The 24200-nt window shown below is 43.0% G+C and overlaps 1 protein-coding gene across 3 annotated transcripts in view; it reads left to right on the forward strand.

Moving 5' to 3' along the window:
- Positions 1-24200, forward strand: part of Slc24a2 (solute carrier family 24 member 2) — a 232895-nt gene that overhangs the window by 203967 nt on the left and 4728 nt on the right. For 2 of the 3 annotated variants that reach the window (XM_035439812.1, XM_035439813.1), the window contains 2 exons: positions 14017-14148; positions 22160-22249. In XM_035439812.1, the coding sequence (XP_035295703.1) occupies positions 14017-14148; positions 22160-22249 (222 nt within the window). Of the gene's footprint in view, positions 1-14004; positions 14149-22159; positions 22250-24200 lie in introns of all 3 variants that reach the window. The other variant, XM_035439811.1, reaches the window with a different exon arrangement.

The raw sequence follows: 24200 nt of genomic DNA on the forward strand, positions 1-24200 counted from the left end.
TCTACCATTTGTCAAACATCTACTACATGCCCATATGTGGTGCTGGATGCTTAAAGAATGCCCATCCTGACACTTACCAGCTGAAGGTACAGGCATTGGTGCCTGCATCGTGCAGCTGAGGAAGCCAAGCTGGGTGAGGTGAAGTGATTAACTGGGTTACCTAGTCATGAAGAGTGAGCTGAGACTCCATCTCAGGCATGTCTCCATGCAGTGCTTGGGCTCCTTCCGCCACGAGCACTGCCTGTGAGCAATGCCACAGTTGCTCAAACAGTGGAAAAAGATATTTGGGCTTGTCCTGATCAAATAAATCAGAATCTTACAGCATGGGGCCCCAGCTTTGCATCTAACCAAGTTGCCTCCATCAAAGCTGCACAGACTGAAAGGCACTTCCAGGTTCTCAGAGCAGATAGGGAAGACCAGCCATGATAAATGTAGATTCTGACTTTTGAGTGCTGGACTCAGGCCCAGAGTGTGGAGTGGACTGGGCTTCCCGGTGATGACAGTGCTTCTGGCCAAAGCACCATACTTCGGATAGCATCACCCTAAAGTTTGCAGGCCAGTCTTGTCCCAAAATTTTCTCAGTGAGCTGTTGTACAGTCCCCACAAAGAGAACAGAGCCTCCAGCCAGTGTAGTCTGGTACCTCTTTCCTTTATATCAGAAAACGCTCTGCCCTCTGGGGAAAACACGTTGCCTCTCACCTGTTGCCCCGATCTCTAGGAGCAATTTAGAAGGAGAGTCTCTCCATTTATCTGAAGAGAGCTCAGCTGTCTGTCCTTGTGTCCTCTGCCTTCTCACCCTGCTGCCCAGAGCCCTGGGCTGCCACCACGTCAGCTCAGCAGTGATCTGGCAGAGCAGCTTATGTCCACATGGATAAGCAGCATGTGGTGGCAGGAGGCAAGCCCCAAGGACATCTGGCTGCCCTTGGGTCTGGCGCAGTCACAGGTGTGCAGAGGGACACCTCATCACCATGCCACTCCATCTGGCTGGCCAAGGGACATCTGTGTCCCTTTTAGGGAGGACCTTGCTGCATGGGAGCAAGAGACTTGCTGACCTCTGTCCACAGAGCTGCCCCAGGTCTCAGTGCAGGGAGATGCAGAGATGTGTGTGCTTACTTGCGCTAATTTGACTGGAGAGCAGTCGAGCTATCAAAAAGTCATCACCACAGCTGACTACAGTGTGACCTGCTGATGCATTCCAGAGCCACAGGGCAAGTGGCCAATCTGACTGGGCACTCCCTCCCTCCTCCTCCTACTTAAAGCCCAGATCCTGAAAACACTACGTCATTGGTGCTATTGTGAAAGCTAAAGGAGCCTTTGGTACAGAGCCCCATGCTCCACTTAAATCATATGCCCAAACTGGCTGCTTAAACAGCATTCACCCCTTCCTTTAAGGATTCCTTCCAGGTAAAAATGGAAAGGGGCTGTCTATGTATACTCAGGATATAAATAAGTCAGCCAACAAACGTTTGGGTAATTAATAATGGCCCAGAGTGATCATGGAGGTCTCTATGCACAGTGGAGTGCTCTGGGAGCCTGCCAAAAAAAAAAAAGAAAGAAAGAAAGAAATTGATTTTATCTGGGGAAGATATGAAAACTGTAGAACACATACCATTTTAGCTGGGCATTGATGGATGGTAGGAATTTGTAACACCGAGAAGAAAGAAATGAAATGACAACCTGTGCAGGTGTCCAAAAACTTATGTTTAATGATTGCTGAACAAGATGGTAGAACTGGAGGCTGTAAACCAAGCTGAGAAGAAGTGCACACCCCAGGAAGTGTAAACTAGCTTGAGGTTGTTAGCCATCCATCAGACCGGAAGGCACTCATTGTACATCTGGGTCAGACAGTGTCCCAGCAGAGCTGAGACCGATGGCAAAGGAGGATGAGGGCACAGGGAAGTGCAGAGCCTCAGGAAAGCCTCACCAAGGAGGTGTCATTCAAACTGAGTGTGAACCTATGGAAGGATCCTTCAAAGGTACAGCACTATGAGGCGAAAATGAGCGTGGCTTGTTTGGAGACAGCATTCCTGTGATGGCAGAGGGAGCCAAAAGAAGGGGACAACAGCAGGGTGGCTAGACTTTAGATAATGGGATGTTGGTTCTTTTGTGGGGTTTTTTGTTTGTTTGTTTGGTTGGTTGGTTGGTTGGTTGGTTTTTGGTTTTTCGAGACAGGGTTTCTCTGTGTAGCTTTGGCGCCTGTCCTGGCACTCGCTCTGGAGACCAGGCTGGCCTCAAACTCACAGAGATCCGCCTGCCTCTGCCTCCTGAGTGCTGGGATTAAAGGCATGCGACACCAACGCCCGGTGGGGTGTTGATTCTTTTGGAGCAGCAACAAACCACTGGACATCCCAGATATATGGGCACTACCAGAATGCTCCTGAGGCTGCATCCAGACTATATTTAAAGCCATAGTGAGGCAGAGAGGTCCCTGAAGGTTTGATAGAGGGGAAAAGTTGATGGCACTTGAACCAGTGCAGTAGACCCAGAGGAGGAGATAAATGTGCATTATGAAACATGCTGTATGTTCTGTCCAGCTCTAGAGAGTGAAGAACCTTGAAGGATTTAGGAACCAATGGCAGCTGTTGGATGTTTTGCAAGAAGATAGCTCATCCCGTTCAAGAAAGGACCAGGTGGCTGGAGATGTAGGTTGGTGGTAGAGCACTTGCCTAGCACGCATAAGGTCCTGTCTCCACCTCTGGTACCACAAAAATAAGGGGGACAGCATAATAGAAAAAGACCAGACTGAGAAATATGAGTCAAGAACACAGAGGCTTAGGGATCAGTGTGTTGGGGCCCATGGGCCAATTTGGCTTGTTGCCTGTGCCTATATGACCCAAGGGGCGAGAGTGGTTTGTACGTTTTCAAAATGTTTTTGTAAAAAAAGGAAGCAGGAGCATATGGAACATGGACCATATGGACCCCAAAGCCTGAAATATTTACTGTCTAGCCCTTTGTGGAGCACGGGGGAGGGGTACTGCTTGTGCCCAATATAGACCATCTGCAGTCTTTAAAGAGAAAGTACTTCTATTCCGATTTGGAACGATCCTCTGTATGTGTTGTTAAGTGAAAAGGCACTGTGCCAAAGTGTATCCTAGATCGTGAGATACAACGGTACACTGACTGATGCTGATGGGAAAATAGAGGGATCAGCATACAAGCCTTTTCTTGGGATGCTGCTGGAGAAATTAGCTGTGTCAGTTACCCTCCAGAGACTTTATGTGTTCCCTTCTGCATGTTTTGCATTTTGAACCAAGTAATTGAATTGCCTGGTCAGAAAAAAAATAGAGCAATAACAATAAAAATAATAATGGGTTAAATTGGGAGTGGGGATATATATAGCTCAGTAGGTAGAGTGCTTGTCTAGCATATACAAAACCTTGACTTCCACCCCTAACACCACAAAAAGGGGGTACCTGTAATCCCAGCATTTGGGAAGTGTAGGCAGGAGAGTCAGAGTTCAAACACATCCTCCAATACATCATGGTGATGATGGGTTAAATTAAAGCAATATTCCTTAGTTATTCAGGGATAGATTATGGTGGCAAACCACTGGAGTATAAATCCCAGCCCTTTTTCTTATGATTATGTGCCCAGAGCAAGGTACTAACCTCTCTGTTCTCCACATTCCTTCTCTATAAAAACAGTAATTTTAAAAAAAAAATGCTTATCTCATAGTGTTAGTGTGAGGCTCAGTCTCTCTTTGAACAGTTCTTGACATACAGTAGCATATGGTGGGGGGGGGGTGTTAGTGAAGTTGGTAATACCTCAAAAAAAAATCTTTTCTTGGTGGATATTAAGTAGCAGAAACAACAAGGTTTTCAACCAAGTATTGGTTGTAAGGTGAAACATGGCTGGATCTCAGAGCCAGAATTGAGAAGCTATGACAGAAACTGGCCATAACAAGTAAACAGGAAAAGGGGGTTTGGGGGACACTGTAGAGAAGGCTGAGATTGCCTGTCTGGAAAGAATGGGCGGTAGGTTGAAATGGGGTTACAACTCCAGGGTAAGAAAAAAAACAAGATTTTCAATCAGGACCCTCTGGCACAGATTCTCAGAAATGATTTGGTGCCTCTGTTTTGTTAGTTTTGTGTCTCTCTAAGTTATATTTTTATCAAGTTCTATGACAAGTGGGGTGTGCATCCCAACTTTATTCATGGAAATTCTGAGCCCATGCTGCACACTCATTGTTGCTATTCTCCTAAGAGTTCAACCTGTCTCCTAATTGACCGGCTATATTTAAAAAAAAAAAATCCCCATTTACAAGGGAGTTGATCTCACCTTGGCCCCTTGGCTCAGAGGTTTCTCCAGCACAGACACTCCATGGCCCATGACTGGGAAGAGCACATGAAAAAATGCCCTCATGGAAGACAAAGCCCTGTGCAGCAGAAGACTTGCTACGTGCTAGTCCATGCCACTACAGAGGGACATAGCCTTTTCCACACTTCAGTGCTATCCTCTTCTCTCCACCTGCCCTCCCAGTGCTGCACAGAGAAGTGGACTAGAGCTGCCATAGGTTTGCATCCAACGCAAATTTTCAGAATGGATAATTTCCGTAGGCATAGACAGACACTAACATTTTCTGCCGTTTTAATTTTGACAGCTTACCTAGTGCATGTGAGGGGCTCTGGATAGGATCCCCAGAACTGGGTAGTTAACAGGACCACCTAGCTACATTTTAACTTTGCCATTCTAAACAACACTCAGGTGATGGCTCTTGGCCACATGTCCCATGGTGCTGCCTCCTTGCTGCAGCTGCATGCTCACTGTTGTGATGCTACTAAATCCTGCAGGTACACTCAGCAGAGTTCAGGATCCAGCTAAAGAGCTCCCTGGTTTAAATTGTGCCTGTTTTTTTTTCTTTTGAGACAGAGTCTCACTCTATATCCCTAGCTGGTCTGGAACTCACTATGTAGAGCAGGCTGGCCTCAAACACAACAGAGATCCACCTGCCTAGTGCTGAGATTAAAGGCATGAATGACCTTTTATCTGTGCTCAGCTTTGATTTGATTTCACCTGAGATTTCTCTGTCTTTAAGAATGTCTTAATTGTCCTCTTTTTAGTTGTGGGGTAAGGAAATTACATCTTTGAATAGAAGGATGGATGGATGGATGGATGGATGGATGGATGGATGGATGTGTAGATGGATGGATAGATGGATGGATGTGTGGATGGATGGATGGATGTGTGGATGGATGGATGGATGTGTGGATGGATGGATGGATGGATGGATGGATGGATGGATGGATGGATGGATGGATAATATGCAGAATGACAAACAGACACAGGGTTTGTAAAATGCAGCCTCTTTTCTTATTTCCTCACCTTATAATTTGAGCATCTCCATAGTGTATCAAAGCTGTCTCTTTTTTTTCATTTTATAGCAGGCCTGATGTATTTCTCCATAGGGATACTTTCCCTAAACTCAATAGTTTTTTCAAGACCTGCTTTCTGCAAGCCCCATTGGGTGACTAAGTAAAGGATGAAGAGAGGAAATGTGATAGAGGTGACTGTGTGTTTAAATTTTTCCTTTTTAAAAAAGAATTAAATGCTTAAAAATATCTCCTGCCTCTTAAATTTAGGTTTCCAAGGGTGCTTTAGAAAAACAAAGTACCATTTTCAAAGTTTGTCGTTTATTGCAGATTGGTGCTGCTGTGATCTGAGGGCTCCCTGGAAAGATTTGATAATGCAAGTGGCTCAGACTGTCAGGCATGATAGGAATTTCCAAAATTACCTATGCAGGTGGTACCTGGAATCCGTATTTTCTTTTTCTTCTAAAAATTAGTCCCCTTAACATAACAAAAGACATCTCTTTCCACAGTGGTGAGTCCAGCACAGGGACCCCATGCTCTCCTATTAATCTGTGGGGATGCACGTGGATGGAGTAGGTCAACCACTGTGGAAGTTTAGAAACAGCATCACTTTTCCCTATTAGTGAAACTGCCCATCTCTTGAGACATCCATGGACCACAGTGAGAGGATTCTAACAACCTTGAGAAGTATCTCCATATCTGACACAGCCAGGCCATAGGGCAGTAGTGGGAGAAAGTGGCCAGATGTTACTGTGAAGGCAATGGAATGGCAAGTGATTCTCCAGTCCATCTTCTGGGTGACTTTCTTAGAAAAGAACCCATTTGTGAAGAGAAAACCCAACAGTAATCACAAAACAGGCAAAGCTTAAGGCCTTTTGCTGACTCTGCCATTTCCAGGGCAGATAATAGTGTTCTGTCAGTTTATATTTTTAATAAAAAAAAAAAACTGAGATCTGTTTCCTACATCTGTTGACCTGGATAATATTTACCAAGTGCTTAAGATTCACTCAAAGGCCTTTTAACATAGTTTAAGCATGAAATAGATATAAATTTAAGACTCTTGAAAATCTTCCTAAATTTGAATATTGACAAAGAATTATACCTTACTCGCTGAGAACCTTGATGATAATTATTTACTTTCTGAGGAATTTTGAGAGTATCTGTTCATCTTTCACATGGTGCATCAGTGACTGACTATCAATGAAAGGATGGAAAGCCTCATTACCACTCTGGAAAAAGTATCAGCATTAATACACTATTTCTATGGATCATTCTAATCCAGATGATACTAAGAGTTTACGATTATTTTCATGAATCTCCAACTAGCTTCTGTGTGGACAAATCTTTTATGAGTGTGTCAGCAATATTCACAAATCCCTGAAAACACACCAAAACCAGTTTGCAGCAATGCAGAAAGAAATCTATCTGGACCATAGCTTGCACCTCAGAATCGCTTGGGCAAAATGCGCACAGAGGAGAGCATCTGCATTTCAATGAGACCCTCATGTGCTGTTCTGCCTGCTTGGAAATGGCTCCTGTCACTCACAACAATGGCTCTGTCACTCACAACAACGTATGTTGAAACCTTGATTTTGGTTCAATGTCTGGTACAAGATGAAGTTTTGGGGGTGCCACCGCTCAGTGGAACCTCATTTTATGTTTTTATGTGCTAAATGTATGATGCTGGAATTTTTTCCTTCTATATGTAAAGGAAATTTATAATGTCATTACGAGGGGAGGGAATCCCTCCCTACCACCTGCAGCAAATGTGTCTGTTTTTTAAGGAAATCTGTTTTCTAGTTAAAGATCAGCCCTGCCAGTTCAGAGTGTCCACACAGAAAGCCAGGCAGACGTCTCAGATGGCGCACCCCTTCTAAAGTGGGATACCATTTGACTCCATCTCCTTTCAACTCACTTTGTGTATAAAAGACAAGGGGTAGGGATCTAGAGGTCAAGGACAAACTAAAGAGGTTGAAGGACGTGTGGTAGAAATTATGAATGCAAGATCAGTGAGAATCTCAGAACACAGAAGTAGGTTGTTCTAAGACTCAGAAATGAGTTTTTAAAGGACAGTTGAAAAGCAGATTAAGTTAATCGAACACAATTTTTTTCAAAACCAAAGCACATACTCAGCAGTGACATGTTGGAAAGAATAGATACTCATATGGTCATCCTATCATTCTACTCAGGCCAACCATAATAAAAATATCATGGATGGGGTGACTTAGACAATACAAACCTGTTTTCCTCATGGCTATGAGGGTTAGAAGTTTCTGATCTCTGGTCAAGACTCTCTTCCCGGCTTCTTATAGAGCCTTCCTATGACCTTTCTTCCATGCATGCACACCTGCAGGGACAGGGGAGGTACAGAGGGAAGAGACAGAAGCCAAGGCATTAAGGGATACTCCAGGGAACAAGCAAGCACTCCAGGATCTCTTTTTATAAGGTAAATTTTTATAAGGTACTAATTTTTATAAGGTACTAATTTTTATAAGGTACTAATCTTTTGGGGTCAGGGCCCCATCCTCACAACCTCATTTGACCTTAATTTCCTCCGAGTCCCCATCTCCAAACGCTAGGGAAAGTCTTGACATACTTTAGTGTTTTGTATTTGCCCAGGACTTGATGCTTCCCTCTGGGTAACTGAAGTTTCCATACATGACTGTGGTTTTCCTTCACCTGCTCTAAAAATGTTTCTTCTTTCAAGACTTCCCTGGTTTTGCTGCCTTTTCATGGAGGAAAGGCAAATGAAAAAATTTGTTCTTTAGAGGAGTAAAGCCCTTCAGAAAACCATCCCAGAATTCTGAGATGGCTTTGAACATAACTCAGCATACCATGTTTGACAGGTCCAAGAGTTGCAGCTTTGAGATCCCAGAAGTTCAGATTCCATGGTGACCCGGAGATTTTAAGTCTATGAAATCAAATGAGCCATAAGCCAGTAGTTAATGTGTATGTGGGTGTCTTAATTAGGGTTGCTATTACTGTGATAAACACCATGACCAAAAGCACCATGGGGAGGAAAGGGTTAATTTCGCTCATAGCTCACAGTTCCCATATAACAGTCCATTATCAAAAGCAGTGAGGGCAGGAACTAACACAGGGCAGGAACCTGGAGGCAGGGGCTAATACAGAGGCCATCAAGGGGTGTTGTTTACTGGCTTGGTTCCCATGGCTTGCTCAGGCTGCTCTCTTATAGAACCCAGAACCAACAGCCCAGGGATGGCACCACAATGGGCGGGGCCCTCCACCATTGATCATTAATTAAGAAAATGCCTTACAGGAAGATCTTATGGAGGCACTTTCTCAATTCAGGTTCCCTCCTTTTAGATAATGCTAGCTTGTGTCAAGTTGACGTAAAAGTAGCCAGGACAGTGGGTCAGTCCTGTTCATAACCCATGTTCTATTTCTGCAGTTAGTTGACAAGGAAATCTGTTAGCGTGTTAGCCTCTACAAATTGGCCAGTACATTTTGTGGGAGAATGGAGCCAGTCAGTTTGCACCATTTCCTCTGCCAAACACAGGTGGACTGTTGGCCAGTACATTTTGTGGGAGAATGGAGCCAGTCAGTTTGCACCATTTCCTCTGCCAAACACAGGTGGACTGGTGTTTATATTTGATGGACATCTGTGGAAGTCTCTTAAGGCATTCTACTAGCCAATTGGTTTTTGACCAAAGAGCCATTCACTGTTTTAAAGAGTTCCTGTGCATGTGAGGTAATTTCGCCTTTGAGAATCCCAGAACTGGTATTGTTTTTAAGTCTGCACAGAACTCAGAGTCAAGGTGTCACAATATTGTGAGTCTTACCATCTGTTTAGAAGCTCAGTTTCCGACAGAAAGTCAGCTCAAAGCTACCTACTGAATAAAATAATGGTTCTCCTCAGAGCTGTGGAATTTCCCCCTTTGTTTACAGAGCCTTCTATTTATCCATTTTAATTAAGAGAGAAGAAAATTAGATTGTTGATATCTCTGCAGTCAACAAATAATAAATATTGGATGAGAGAACAGATGGGGGAAAATCATTGCAGTTTCCACTTTCATATCAAATAATTGAATTGTAGGGCTTTATTGTTGGAAATGATAATTCACCTAATCAGATTGCTTTCTCCTAGAAGAAATTATTTTCCCGACTATTTATTCTTTAAGAGTGATAGCAGCCATGTTCTGAATGTTTGCTGTGTGCCAAGTACTGTTCTAAGTACTTTGCAAGAATCATTTCAGGCAGTTCTTCTGTAGCACCAATGTTGTAAGGGAACCTTCTAGAACAGAATTCATATTTTAAACGGCTTTCTGTCTGACTCTCTGTTTCATAGGAACCATATGAAGGGTGGATCTGTGTTTATTGTGCCTTCCTGCAGCTGTTCCATCATTAGATATGGTGCCATCAGGATGTCCCCTGGGAGCGTCTTACAGGCTCACTGCCCAGTGCTGCACACCTTGTCACCAGTTCCCATGGAGACCTACTTTGAGAGATGATACATGTTACCAAAGAGCTTCTATTTAATGCTTCAAGCATGAAAGGGGAGACAGGTAGTCTCAGGTTTAAGATGGTGCTGGCTTTTTGTGCAGTCTTCCCTGGAGGCATCATGACCTTCAAACACTGAATGACAGAGTTTGAGACTGACTCCGCTCCCCTTTCTGTTCTTGCTGACATTGTCCCAGGAAGGTTTATTATTGTAAAGGGTTTTGTTCATTTTCTACAATGTTCCCTAGATATCCATTTTAAAGTAGCCAAAATGGGATTATTCGCAGTTAGAGGAGTCTGGGGTAGCATCAAACAATGAGGCCCACATAAAATCTCCTTATTGGGTTTGGCTGCCACCTCCCCCTTCAACTACCCAGGGAAAACCGCTGGTGCAGAAGAGCTGGGCTTGAGAGCCCATAGTCACTATAGCACCTGCATTTCATTTTTTCAATATTTTGAAATTAAAGTTATTTATATCGTTCCTCCCTCCCTTTCCTTCCTTCAACATTCCACATGTTCCCCGAAAATACATGACCTCTTTTTCTTTGTTGGTGCATATATGAGTGTGTGCATCAACATGACTTGCTCAGTCCACTGAGTGTTCCTTATGTATTTTTGATTTCTTGGATGACCGTTTGATGTTGGAAAACAATCAGGGACTCACCCCTGGAGGAGACTACTTACTACTCCTGCTCTCAGCTTTACTTAATTGCCTGCACTTCTTTGTTTATGGGTGGGGCCCCATGAGATTCTCTTTTGTGTTACAAGTAGCCATCGGTCAGTGCTTTGGGATCATCTGGTTTTGCCTCTCCTTTTAAATGCAATACAGTCTGGGTGAAGGAGCTCTAGACTTTTCATGATTACCTTCATACCTAAAGACCCTGGGAAATCTTCAGATGATGGGAGAGACTGCCTGAGAAAGCTGGAAACTGGAGCTTGCAAGTCCTGACTCTGATGCCTGTTCTTCCCATCCCAATATCTGAGGACCAGTGTGACATCCATCCCTTGGGAAACTAGCGAGAGGAGTGTGTGTGTGTGTGTGTGTGTGTGTGTGTGTGTGTGTGTGTGTGTGTGTGTGTGGTCAGGATTTCTCTTTACAGTTCTTACAGGCTGTCCTGCTGCTCACTATATAGCCCTGACTGGCCTTAAAGACTGGGGTCCTCCTGTCTCTGTCTTCTGGAGTATTAGGAGTAAGGTGTTTTCCTCTAAGGTTTATTTATTTGTTTGTTTTAAATATCAGAGATGACAAGGTCCTAAAGATCTAGTCACTAGTGTAGTTTTGTGTAACCATAGGCCTTGTATAGGACGCCAGCAGATAGCAAACCATGTTAAGCCTTTATATCAAAAATCACTTGGAGTCTTTCTGGCTTATACAGCTGTAGCCTGTTCTCCTTCCAGTATTTCCTAGGGACACTTTTCAGTCACTTTAGGAGGCAAGAGTGGGTCATCACAAGGTCAAAGCTGGCATGCCACAACTCTAGGAAAAGTTGAAAACTCATTTCCCTGACCTCAATGGCCTCTTGCTTGGGGCCAAGCCTAATTCAAGCATTGTATCTCCTGTTGGAACAGTGTGTTCTTCTGCAGTGTCTCTAGCCAACTTGCAAGCTGTTGCCCATTGAGCCAAAATGAAATTTCCTTGGCAAGAGAACAAAAACAATTCCTTCTGAGGTGTTATGACAGCTTGCTCCTGAGGCACCTCTCATATCCATCCCAGGGCTCTAGACCCCTTCACTTCCCTGAAGCAGGAACTGGTCCCCACAAAGAGTGAAGTTTTCTGTTGGCATAGCTTAAAGCACAGCCTCTTCTCCTAGACCACTCCTGCCCTAGCAACAGCATCCTTAGACATCACCCTTGGACCTTATACAACACAGCTAATTGTTTGCACTGGACACTAGTGTGTTTAGAGCTTGGGCATCCAAATAGACAATTATTTTTTGCTATTTGCTAGCGGCGCTGCCTGCCTGGTGACTTTGGCAGATGGAGAAAAGAGCTAATCCGTAGGTTACAAGCAGAAGGGTTATTGATGAAATGTCACCATCTGTTGGTGTCATTAAAATGATATGAGTCATAAAGAGTTGCTTTTGTCTTTTCTCAAAAAAGGGTAGTTTGGCGTTTAGAGAGAAGTCACTAAATTGTTGATGATGGTAGGAGACAGAGTGGGGAGGGGAGGGGAGGTTACTCAGGCAGAAAGAGGAGCTTGGCAAATTCATCTGATGGGCTGATTGGTCTTCGGGGAAACCAGTCCGGCTGGATTAAACCCCCTACTTGGTATGAGACTGGTACTGGTGCTGATTGCTTGAATACCTATCAGGTGTGGAAGGAAAAGTCATTCATTTGGTTACATGAGGAAGACATCATTGGAAGAAAGTGTAATATGCCCCAGCCTTCTTAGTCTTCATTGCCCCATGATGCACAGATTATCATTCTTGTATTGATGGCAACCTAGGTGTGTGAGCTCATAGGGGATGGTTTTCACTGTGGGTTACCTCTCCTCCAAGGGTGACATGACTAGAATCAGGGACAGAGCCCCCAGGAAAGAGCAAAGACAACGGTATACAGAACAGCTTCTGTGTCACATTAGCAAAGGGGTTGGAGTGGGGTGATGTGTGTGTTTGATGAGGGTTTGGTGTAACCAAAATATACCACCAACTTCTTTACCTAATCCCTATAATTCTCTTGCATTTGTACTTTGAGGATTCTTACCCACTGCCACAAATGTATTATTTCCAGTCTTTTTCAATATGGCTTTCAACCCCTTGGGTTTTTGTTTTGTTTTGTTTTGTTTTGTTGGTTTTGTTTTGTATCCTGAAGAAGGGTGAAGGGTGTGGATGATTTTGTAAACAATTACAGGCCCTTAGTCCATCCCTATTGAGTGACAGTAAAGAAAGTAACAGTAGTATTACTGTGAATCTATACATACCCAGCTGTGACCTCTAGTTCAATATTCCCTCCCTTAAGACCTGTGGCCCAAACCCTCCCCACCTGCCACTCCTTAGGGACACAGTCATTGAAGAGTTGTTGCTGCTACTTAGAAGAGGCTGTGGGAGCAATGCTGCAAGCCTGCAAGAAGCTCTCTGTGGTTTCTATAGGAAATGTCACAGCAAAGGTGCCTGTTGATATTTTTAGATTTGGTGCTCTGTGCTGCTGCTGCTGCTGCTGCTACTGCTGCTGCTGCTGCTGCATGTCTAAACAAGCAGGGTGGGCAGTGATGGTTGGTGTCAGCAGTGCTATGGGGGTGACTCTATGCTCCATTTCATGACCAGTGCTCATCCTGCTGGGCAGATCCACATTTTGTCTCTTCTTCCTCTGGGACTTTGAGAGCAGCTGACTGCAGCAGAGGCCAGCAAAATGCAGACAGTAGGCTGCCATATGTGAGGCCCCTAAGAAGCCGGGCAGGGTGGGTGCTATATACTAGGCTTTGGCCCTGCTCATCTGAGTCCTGAGGTGTGTGTTTGTATACTGTGCCTTTGGTGACAAGCAAAATGGTTTAGAATTCACCCAGTTGGTTAAGTGAGTTAGGAACATCCATGCAAACATTTCGGAGTTTATTCTTGGGTGAGGAGAGCTAGGGCATCCCTGGATTGTCATTAAACTGTTTCTGTAGTAAGCTTTGTACCTGGTGAATAGCAGTTGCAGGGAAGGAGAGGAGAGAATGGAGGAGGAAGAGAGGGGTTTTAATTTTTTCCCCTGTGTTCTTCCTCCCAAGGAGTCAAGGAGTCCAAGTCACTTAACACAGCCCTAGGGAAAAGGAGATGAGGTCATAGGTCAATATGTCAGCAGATACTGTTAATCACAAATTGTTCATGAAAGAAGATTTTTTCTGAAAGGATAAGGTGAATTATCTCAAAGTACATCATGTGTGTATGGAAATATCATAATGCAACTCGTTACTTTGAACAGTTGAATAACTGTTGGATCCAAAAAAAAGTCATGAGTAGTAACCACAGTCAATGTTAAATGATCAGTTGATAAACCTGAAAAACCCATAAGATACCCAAAGAATGAAAAGAAAGTTCTACAGTGCTCTGGTGGAGTGGTGAACTGTTTGTTCCTGAGCCTGGGTCTGTGACATATGGGGTGCTTCTAGAGAAAGAATGCTGTGAAAGCAGCTTGGGTGGCCTGGGAAGCCCCAGTGAGGCCTGGATGACCCTCACTTGCTCTGCAGTCTTGCTGTCTGAAATCCCCAGCACTCCCCAAGGGTCTGCCTGTTTACAGCTGTCCTCTCATTCTGCAGCCAGCCACAGAGACTGCTGAGGAAGAGGATGACCAACCCCTCAGCCTGTCCTGGCCATCCAACGCCCGCAAGCAGGTCACATTCCTGATCGTTCTTCCCATCGTGTTCCCTCTCTGGATCACTTTACCTGATGTCCGAAAACCTGTGAGTGAACCTCTGTTTAAACAGCTCCCTTGGGGAAAATAAAACAAGTATGGTAGCCACCATTGTCTATTTCCAGTTGTGTTGTGTTAAAAGATGAGGTGATGCCAGCGTGTCTCTTGTCATACATGGCTGAAACTTCAGTCACAATGATTGTTCAGTGGCTAGCCATCGTGAATCACCCAAGAAGTTAGGTGTGTAAAACAACCACCATTTTATTCTGCTAACAAATCCTGTGGGATGGGAATTAAAGTAGGGTGCACTGGGGATGGTTTATCTCTACTCCACCATGCCTAGAACTCCATCTGGGAAGACTTGCATGGTTAGAGGTGACTTCCAACTGAGAACTGCATTCATCTTCTTTGCCAATTTTTTTTCCGAACCTGAGCAGAGATGGAGTGAAGGCTGGTTGTCTATGAGAGTAGCCAAACATGGCCTGTCTCTGCACTTTGGTTCCTCACAGCATAATGGCCCCAGAATAGCCCAATGCCCTCCAAGAGTGAGCATTCTAACAGCAGAAGGCAGAAGTTGCATGGTCTTTGGTTCACTTGTCTCTGAAGCTATGTAGTGACAATTCAGTTATACTCTATTGGCCAAAACACCTGCTGTAATTAAAAGAACATAGTGGCAGCCGGGTGGTGGTGCATGCCTTTAATGCCAGCACTTGGGAGGCAGAGGTAGGTGGATCTCTGAGTTTGAGGCTAGCCTCAGCTACACCTCTTTGGAAGTGCCCTCAAACACAAGCCCAAAGGTATCTCTCCTGTGTGATTCCAAATCCAGTCAAGACAGTGAAGATTGGCCATCACCTTCCCTGCTTCCCCAAACACCAGTCGTAATATGAAATGGATTATTTTCTATCTCTTTCTGGGTTTTCTGTGTGCTACTCCAAGCAATGAGAATACCAAGGGAATATGTGGCTATCTTTGGTTTTCTTCAGCAAATATTCAGCACTAAGGACAACATAGGCTCTTAAAGGGTTTAATAAAACAAAATTCATAGTCTCTATATTTAAGTTTAATAACTAAACCAAGGCATACTTCCTGTGCTTCATAGTTAATGTCAACCTGACACAAGCTAAAGTCACCTGAGAGAAGGGAACCTTGGTTAAGAAAATGCTTTCCTAAGATGGGGCTGTAGGCAAACCTGAAGGGCATTTTCTTAATTAGTGATTGATGGGGGAAGGTTCAATCCATTGTGGGTGGTGCCATCCCTGGTCTGGTGGTCCTGGGTTTTATAAGAAAGCAGGCTGATCAAGCAGTGAGGAATAAGCCAATGAATAGTATCCCTCTATGGCCTCTGTATCAGCTCCTGCCTCCAGGTTCCTGCCCTGTTTGAGTTCTGCCATGACTTCCTTCAATGATGAACAGTGATGGAAGTGTAAGCCAAATGAACCCTTTCCTTCCCAAGTTGCTTCTGGTCATGGTGTTTCATCACAGCAATAGTAATCTTAACCAATTCACTTACATATAACTGAAAGCAAGATTTCACAGAAGCAGTTAATGGAGACAAGCCTAAGGCTCCTGGTTCTAGATCATTTTCATTCCACTACCCTGACTCTGGTAGTTTTCTCTCCCTATCTTACCTAGTAAGCTGAGCAACTTTGGGAAATATACTTCTCTGAACTCCATTTTTATCCACTATTGATAAAGATTTCTAAGATCTCTAGATTCCTTACCAGCTATGGCATTCTGTTAAGTACAGCATAAAGAGATCTTCCTCAATATGATATTGCAAATCAAAGGTGACTGTATACCCCAACTCGCCTGTGATAGTCTCAGTTTACTCTGGGAGCATACTGGTTGAAAGATAAACTGTGTGGCCCTCTCTGCACATACAAGAGGCCAAATGAAAGAAACCATGCCAGTAGATACAAGAGACATTAAGATATTCCCTGATCATATCTATTAGAGGAGAGTTTTATTAGATTGTTTCTTATGTCAGTTTTCTTTTTGCTCTGTAACACACCATCTCAAACTCAGCTTAAGACAAGCTAATTTCAGCCCATGATTCTGAGGATTGACAGTTTGTGCTAGGCTCAGCCCGACAGTTCTCCTGGGAGCAGATTGCCATAGGAGCATCTCAGTGAAACAGTCTGCCTGCGTTCAACATGGTCTCTAATCTTTAAGCAGTCAGATCTGAACTTAGTCACGGGATAGTAAAAGACAAGAGCTATAAGAATGAAAACTAAGAAATGCTCTTGAGATCTATTGATTGAAGCCAGTCATAAAGCCAGCCGACACCTAAGGGTAGAGAAATAGAGCTCACCTATTGATGGAAGAGGCAGAATAATGTACTGTTTTTTAAGTCCTGTCTGCAAAGGCCACTGGAGGTACTATCAAGGGAGAGGGAAAAGAATAGGAAAATTAGCAAACAGACATTTGCTCCTCCTTAGGGCCCACCAGCTATCTCTACAGTAGTTTTTTTTTTTTTTAATTCTTTATGGAGATAAACATCCCAAACCTTACCAGTAATTACATGGAATGCATGATTGTATAGTTCTAATTTCAGAATAAATATTACTCCCACTTGTTTTTATTCCTTCCTACATCATTTCTATGCAAATTTTATGGTGCTGTTTATTGGATCACACATACTTCCAGCTCAGATATTAAATAGGAGCTTCACACTTATAGTTTTCTTAAATTAACAACTTTGTTTGAAAACAGAAAGGGCTAAGGTGTAAATCTTGATGCAAAACATACCTTTGATGAAAAGTGAAAATAAGAAACAGTAAGACACTCAATGTTATTTTCTCTCGTGTCCTGAGATGGATGTTCATACAAAGGAGGAGTGTATCTCTTAAGATAGGAAAATATGATCCATTAGAACTGGAAAGGAACCTGAATACCCAGCTAGTAATTTGCATTTTTGGTCATTTATTTATTCACCAAGTTTTTATTGATGATCTAGCAGGAGCCGCACATGATGTAGCAAGAATTAAAGTGACTGAGACCCAGGGAGGTTTAGTGGTTTGTTCAGTCACAGCTAGCTACTAAGAGGAAAGCCAAGCCTCCTCCATACCCAACATCCACAATCACTTTGCCTCCCCAGGTATCAGCCTGGTCGTCTCTTAAATCTTGGGATGGATCTGGGGACAGTATAAACAAGTTGTGTCACAAAATAAAAGGGCATTAAATAAACTGAGACAATTGACTGAACTCAAAAAACCAAAAACCAAAACAAAATCTTTTACTGCTCAACAGAGTACCTAAGTTCTGATCCTATTAGCCTCATAAGGAGACTGACAACTTTAAGTTACTATAGATCTTTAGGAATTCAACACTTGTGGCTTCCATGGGCACATGCTCCCATACACACCCTCACATGAATGATTAAAATAAAACAAAATTTTGAAAGAAAAAATGCATAAAAATATAGCTACAAATCCCCCCAAATAAGGCAATGTCATTACAGGTAATTGCAAAAATGTTAATCATTTTGTTTGTTTTCTATTTGTAGGTATAGCAGATCATTCTCCACGTATCTTGGCAAAGTCCTTGAATTTACCATGTTTGATTTTTCTGTTTGTCAATGTCCCCTCTTCAATGATATCTTCTCCCCATCTTCCCCCTTCTTCTCTCTTTCCCCTTCCCTCTTTACCTCATTCCCACATATGCATATGTTCCTAACGAGAATTTAATGATTTATATTGCTTCCAATAAACTAAATCAGAAAAAAAAACTGCAATGAGGACAACAATGACAACAATGCACAGTGACAACAATGATTGCTACCAGAGCCCTTGTTATGGCTTGGGTGCTTTGCTAGACTTTCTGTGGACAGGACTCTTCAGAACATTTAAATTTGTATTGCCACTCCCCTCTGTCTTACAAATGAAGAAACCAAAACTTACAGAGGTTAAATAGTTTTCTAAGTGAAAATCCCAGTGTGCACTTGGGAGCAGAGATTTCAACCCCCATTATCGTAACCCAGCGGCCATACTTTGAGTCTTATTAGGGTTGTTGTGGAAAACTTCTTAAAGTGTGTATACTTCAAAGGACAGCAAGATAGCTCAGCAGGTAAAGGCAATTGATAACAAGACTTATAGCCTAAATTTGATTCCCAGGACCCACATGGTGGAAGGAGATAACCAACTCCCACAAGTTGTTTTCAGACCTTCATCTGTATATGCATAAACATGAACCTACCCGAATGAATGAATGAACGAATGAACAGATAGATAAATATATAAGTTTAAAATACTTCAAGCCAGGTTTAATGGTAAGTTCATGTGATCACAGCTACTCAGAAGACCAAGGTAGGACAATTATAAATTTGAAACCAGCCTGGGCTACATAGCAAGACTCCCATCCCTTCCACCAAAAGCATATTCTTCAGACCATTGCACAAAGTAGATGCTCAATGACTATTAAATTTAGAACAGCAAGGACATGGCCAGTTTGCTCAGCCGGCTATTGTCCAGTGACTTTTTTCAAGCCAATATCATGCTGCTCTACTAAAAGCTTCTAATGGGAACATTAGCTGTCAATTAGCTACCTAACCATTACATTAGAAACAAAATGGACAGCACATGGTCACAATTTGCTCATTTGCTAATTGGTATGAGGCCTATCCTACCAGATGTCAGGATGAGCCACCGTTACTGATCATAACCTGATGTGTTAGACCTTGACTTCCAGGGTTATTTTCTCTCTTCCAATGAGACTGGTAACCTAATACCTGTAAAGATGCTCCCGGGCAGTGATGTCCAGAGTGAAACCATGGAGTCCAAATAAGGAGAATGGTCTAGACAGAAATTAGAGAAGTGATTTCCTGGATTGTGAGACTGGGCATGGTAAGGCAGTTTGACAGAGAAACAATTAGCCAAACTGCTGGTGCATGAAGGGTTGCAACTTCCAAAGCAAGAACAATATGGGAGGCTGGGGAGGCAGATGGCCATACAGCTGGAGCACTGGCCTCTGATTCCTGATGCTTTTTTTATTTTCTGATGTTGTGCATAGAGCCTGGCATGGTGATGGTGGTACTCACTCTGCCTGTGGCCGGATGCATTTTGGCCAGTTTGGACCCTGTTTTCTTCCAGGAAGCATTGGTAAAATATGCGTGTTAGGTATAAGTACTGTGTAGTCAGCAGACCTGAATTTCATCTCTAGTTGAAGAGTAGGGTATAGAGTAGGTATCCAGTCTTTACCTGCTCCTAGTCAATAGTGAAGAGTTGAAATTCAGAAGAATATTTGTTTTTAGTATTTTTTGACTAAGCCTCTAATTCAACATTTGTCTTTTTGATGCCTATTAATTATTAATTGTTATCTTCAGAATCATAAGTATCAAATATCGAATTGGGCAGATTTTCACTAATGGATTGATTTGCATTTGGTTCTTTACATCCTTAGTCTTATCCCTTTGTCCATTTGACTGGGAATGTTCTACAGTTCAGTGATATAAGGAAATCTTAATATTTCAATTCTGACTGAGGATGTCTTCTCAATGAACAGGGGATTTAAAAATATATTAAATGGGGCTGGAGAGATGGCTCAGAGGTTAAGAGCACTGACTGCTCTTCCAGAGGTCCTGAGTTCAATGCCCAGCAACCACATGGTGGCTCACAACCATCTGTTATGAGATCTGGTGCCCTCTTCTGGTGTGCAGATATACATGGAAGCAGAATGTTTTATACATGATAAATAAATATTTTAAAAAATATATTAAATGAAAAATAAACAGTAAGAATATAGTTAGTAAGCAAATGAACCTGGAAATAGAATAGCCTTCGAAGACGTTCCAGGACATGAGGTATGGACGTTCACCATAAAGTAGATAACAGTTCTCTGTGATTCTCATACCACACTGAGAACTAGTCTAGTTGATGCTGGATTCTGGGGTGGCCTTGTGTGGCAAGAGTTGCCCTTTTCTTCCTATGACAGAGAATGACCCTGGGAGACTGAAACCTCCATCCCACTTAGAATTCAGAGACAGTGAGTCACAATCAGAAGGAAAAAGCTGGGAGGTCCAGTCAGTTCAGTCCCTGCCTTGGCAAGCCTGGTGTCTACTCTGGCTGAGAGAATCTTAGCTCAAGAACTCAGTTCACAGCCTTCAAGAAATCTGCCTCGAGAAGTGAAGGTATAGACTCCACTCTGAAAAAAAAGTGTTTTCCCATCACTCATTGAAGTGTTCAGGTATCCAGAACAGACCAGAGTCCTTATACTTTTCTTCTAAGAAAGAGAAGGAGCATAGGGAAGTAATTAGAGGTGAAATTTGGCCTGCTCACTGTGACAGGGTGCCCTCTCCCAATTGCGCATGCCCTTTTGGTCTTACTGTCACCCCAGAGAATACCTCCTCTTGAAGCAACAGTCATTTCGAGGGAGAAAAGATTCTTGTAGAGTCTGGGGGTTTAGTGAATGATAACAAAAAGACTTACTCTAATCCTGGAATTTACAAGGAGATTGCAAACCTGGTCTGGAACCATAGAGCATGTCTTCATTGTGCTCCACATTTAAAAGATTGCCACACATGAGTCTATTTTTTCTTCCAATGAGCCTTCAAATGCATGGCAGAATGGACTCTCTGTGACTTCCCCAGACCAGCTCCTCAGACAGCAGAGACAGCTGCTGTCCACATCAACCCCAGGAGCCGTTGCCCTGAACAAAACTGGATGACATTATCAAAGCACAGTGTATGGTTTTCTCAGCATAGAAAAGCTTTGAAATTAAAAGTATTGGCAAAAATAAGTGGTGGGCTCTCAAAAAGCATTCTGTTATCTCAGTATGTCCCATGTTTTCCATCAAGGCAGAAACTAGTTCAGTGCAAGCCACAATTTCCCTGGAATGGATCGAGTAAGAAATACTGCATTTATTATTTATTTGTCTGTTTGTTCATTCATTCACCCGTTCATTTATTTGGTCTGTGTGATCAAAGAGAACTTGCAGGAGTTGGTTCTTTCCTTTCACTACATGGGTTCTAGGGATGGGACATGGGTTGTCTGGCTAGGCAGCAGGCACCTTTACCCACTGGGCTATCTTATTGACCCTGAAAAACTACATTTCTAAGTGTCTGAGTTTTGATTGATGTTCTAAGGGAACTTTGAGTGTGCTCACACTGTCCAAGCCCAATATGCCACGAAGTCCAGTGCTGTAAGCAGAATGGGACTTGTAATATCGATAGGAGTGGCACACTGGAGAGAACACGTTCCCAAGAACGATATCTGACCTGCCCTTCCCTAGTAGGGATCACCCTTATTGGACATCTCCACCTGTGTCTACTTCAGCTCATGGGTATGGTTAGTGTTCTGGAGATTAGCTATCACCAGCCATCTGTGGTGTTGCCTTTCCTGGTAATTCATGTGACTCTAAGATGACTTAATCCATTCCCAACCTTCCTAATCCTTCCAATTTTTTGTTTCATGTAAGAGGTTTAGCATATAAGTTATCATGACACATGGTTTGCCAGCAGTAGATTCTGATGGCCTGACTCTGGTGAAGTTGGAAGCAAACTAAAGAAAAGGGAAAAGATGGAGGGAAGATGCAAGATGTTTAGCAGAAGGAATGACAGAAGAATCCAGAGCTTATAAAGGGTGGAAGCAGAGGGCATTGGGCATCTAGCTACAGACATAAACAGACACTCTCTCAAGAAGTGACTTCCAGATCCCAACACAGTGCACATGTTGCAACAGTCAGAAGGCTGGAGCAGAAAGATGGGATTTGAAGACAACCTGGGCTACATAATGATTTGTGGGCCATCTAGGCTATCCTGGGCTATGAGACCCTGTCTCAAAGAGAGAAGTGGGAAAGGGGGGGAAAGAGGGATGAAGGAAGTGATAGAAAAAGGTAGCTTTCTTTCCCAATTCTACAACCATTCAGCTCCCACAATTTCAATTTCCAAGAATGAATTTTCCTCTCCCAGTTTGATTAGGGGCAGGTAGCATCTTTTGATTGCTAATCCAATGAAGAAGTAAGAAATGTGGGAGAAATCACGGCAATGGCAAAGGTGGCTTTAGCCTTGGACTGTCACTCCACCACAGAGGACAATACTGACATTCTCCCTTCTGGTTGTCTTGCAGGCTTCCAGGAAGTTCTTCCCTATCACTTTCTTTGGCTCCATCACTTGGATTGCAGTTTTCTCTTACCTGATGGTGTGGTGGGCACACCAGGTAAGACTGTTGGTGGCACTCATCCTCCTGGTTTGTCTCTAGTCTTGGTTGTCAAGTGGTCATTCAATGTGTTTGCCTTTTGAAACTATCACCATACTGAGTGTGTATAGACTGGATTTTCCTAGTCCCCTATCTTGGTGGTCAGAAATCAAATCAGCATAGCTGTTAAACAACTATGTGGAGGAAGGCAAGCGTGGCTGTTTCTTATTGTCTGTCACCTAAGACCTGGCCAACCAGGGCTGGGAAGAAAGTTAGGATTCTGCCTACCTCATAGCTTTATTTTGTCTTGGACAAGAAACTGAGCATGGCTGTCCCCAGCTCTGTGTGTGTAGTGTGGTGTGGTGTGTGTGTGTGTGTGTGTGTGTGTGTGTGTGTGTGTGTGTTATGATACACACATGTGTGAGTCCATATGATAGGTATAGGAAGTCTTCCATGTTTTCCTTTATTGTTCCCTACCTTATATGACCTTGAGACAGGGTCTCTCACTAAACCTATATATTGACATTTCTCAGCTAGGCTGGCAGGCAGGAAGCTCCAGTGTTCTTCCTGTCTCTACCCCAAAGCCCCATGCTGGGATTACAGGTCTTTTCACATGGATGCCTGGGATATGAACTCAGGTACTCATGATTGTACAGTAATTGCTCTTACCCACTGAGCCACCTCCCCAACCCTCACCAGCCTTTTAACAATGGTTATTAAGAAAGGCCCTGAAGACAAAATATTCATCCTTGAGCTTCAATTTGTAAATGTAATGATGTGCATCATTTTTGTCGCTTTTAAATCATTACCAGTCATAATGCTGATCCCAAGATACAATCTCAGAAATTGCTGCTTAAAAACTTGAATAAGTGAGATTGGAGGACTTCCATTCTCAAAGATGAGAGTGGAAACCATTATTTGTTGAGTGTTTACTCCATGCTGGACAGTTCACATCTCTTTGTTTTTTATCTTGTTTTTAATCCTGCACACAGATTCAGATGCTTTGAGGGGAAAACAATCCTTGTCTACACCATGGAGATTAATAAATTGAGTTTATAGTTGATAAGAAAAATGACCAAACATCCAGGCTTAGTGGCACATGTGTGGAATCCTAGCACTTGAGAGGTAGAGGCAAGAGAATTGGGAACTCAAACCTAGCCTCCTCAGAGACTTGGAAAGTATCTTGGGCTGTAGGTGACTAACCCATACTAACCACACAATCATGCTTCTCTTCAGTTTTGGACGTGTCTGTCAGGAGTGGCATTCAAACTCCATATATCAATGGTGTGGTTTTAAATGCTCACTGTGATAGCATTCCCTCTAAGAATTTCAATTATTAAGAATGTAGTAAATCAATTGCAGCTTCCTTAGGGTGAAAATCATTTAGTCAGCACAAAGGAGACCATTTTGCTCAAGCAAGGCACTCCTGTTGCCCAGGGAAATCATCAGTGTGAGTGGATCTACTCATTTGCCCAGCGAGTAGGCGCTTAGAGCCTACAGCAGGCGGCTTCTTAACCTGTTTCCTCTCATGAGGAAATGTTTTACACAACCCCAGAGGTATGCCCTATAAGACAAACACACAAGTCAAACATTTACTCATGATAAATCATAAATCTTAAAACAATTCTTTGGTGTGTGTATAACTTAACCATTTGTTAAAGATTGAATACATTTGCATACTACTCAGAGGGACTTGCTTGTTTGTTGTTGCATGAAGAACTAATTCTCAGAAGAGTATATGATGGAGCACATCCTCAATGTCTTTCAGAATTGATCATTATTTTTAGAATTGCCCGAGAGCCCTGCATATTGCAAATACACAGTACAATATGGTACAGGTATGTTTAGGACTACTTCAGAAATGGTTAGAAACTCTAATCCCAAGATAGATAGAATTTATTTAATCTTTTTTTCATTTATTTTATGTATTTGGACATACACATGGCACAGCACACAGGTGGGGTCAGAGGAC

This window comes from Cricetulus griseus, chromosome 2 (assembly GCF_003668045.3).
Source record: "Cricetulus griseus strain 17A/GY chromosome 2, alternate assembly CriGri-PICRH-1.0, whole genome shotgun sequence".
Taxonomy (NCBI): Eukaryota; Metazoa; Chordata; class Mammalia; order Rodentia; family Cricetidae; genus Cricetulus; species Cricetulus griseus.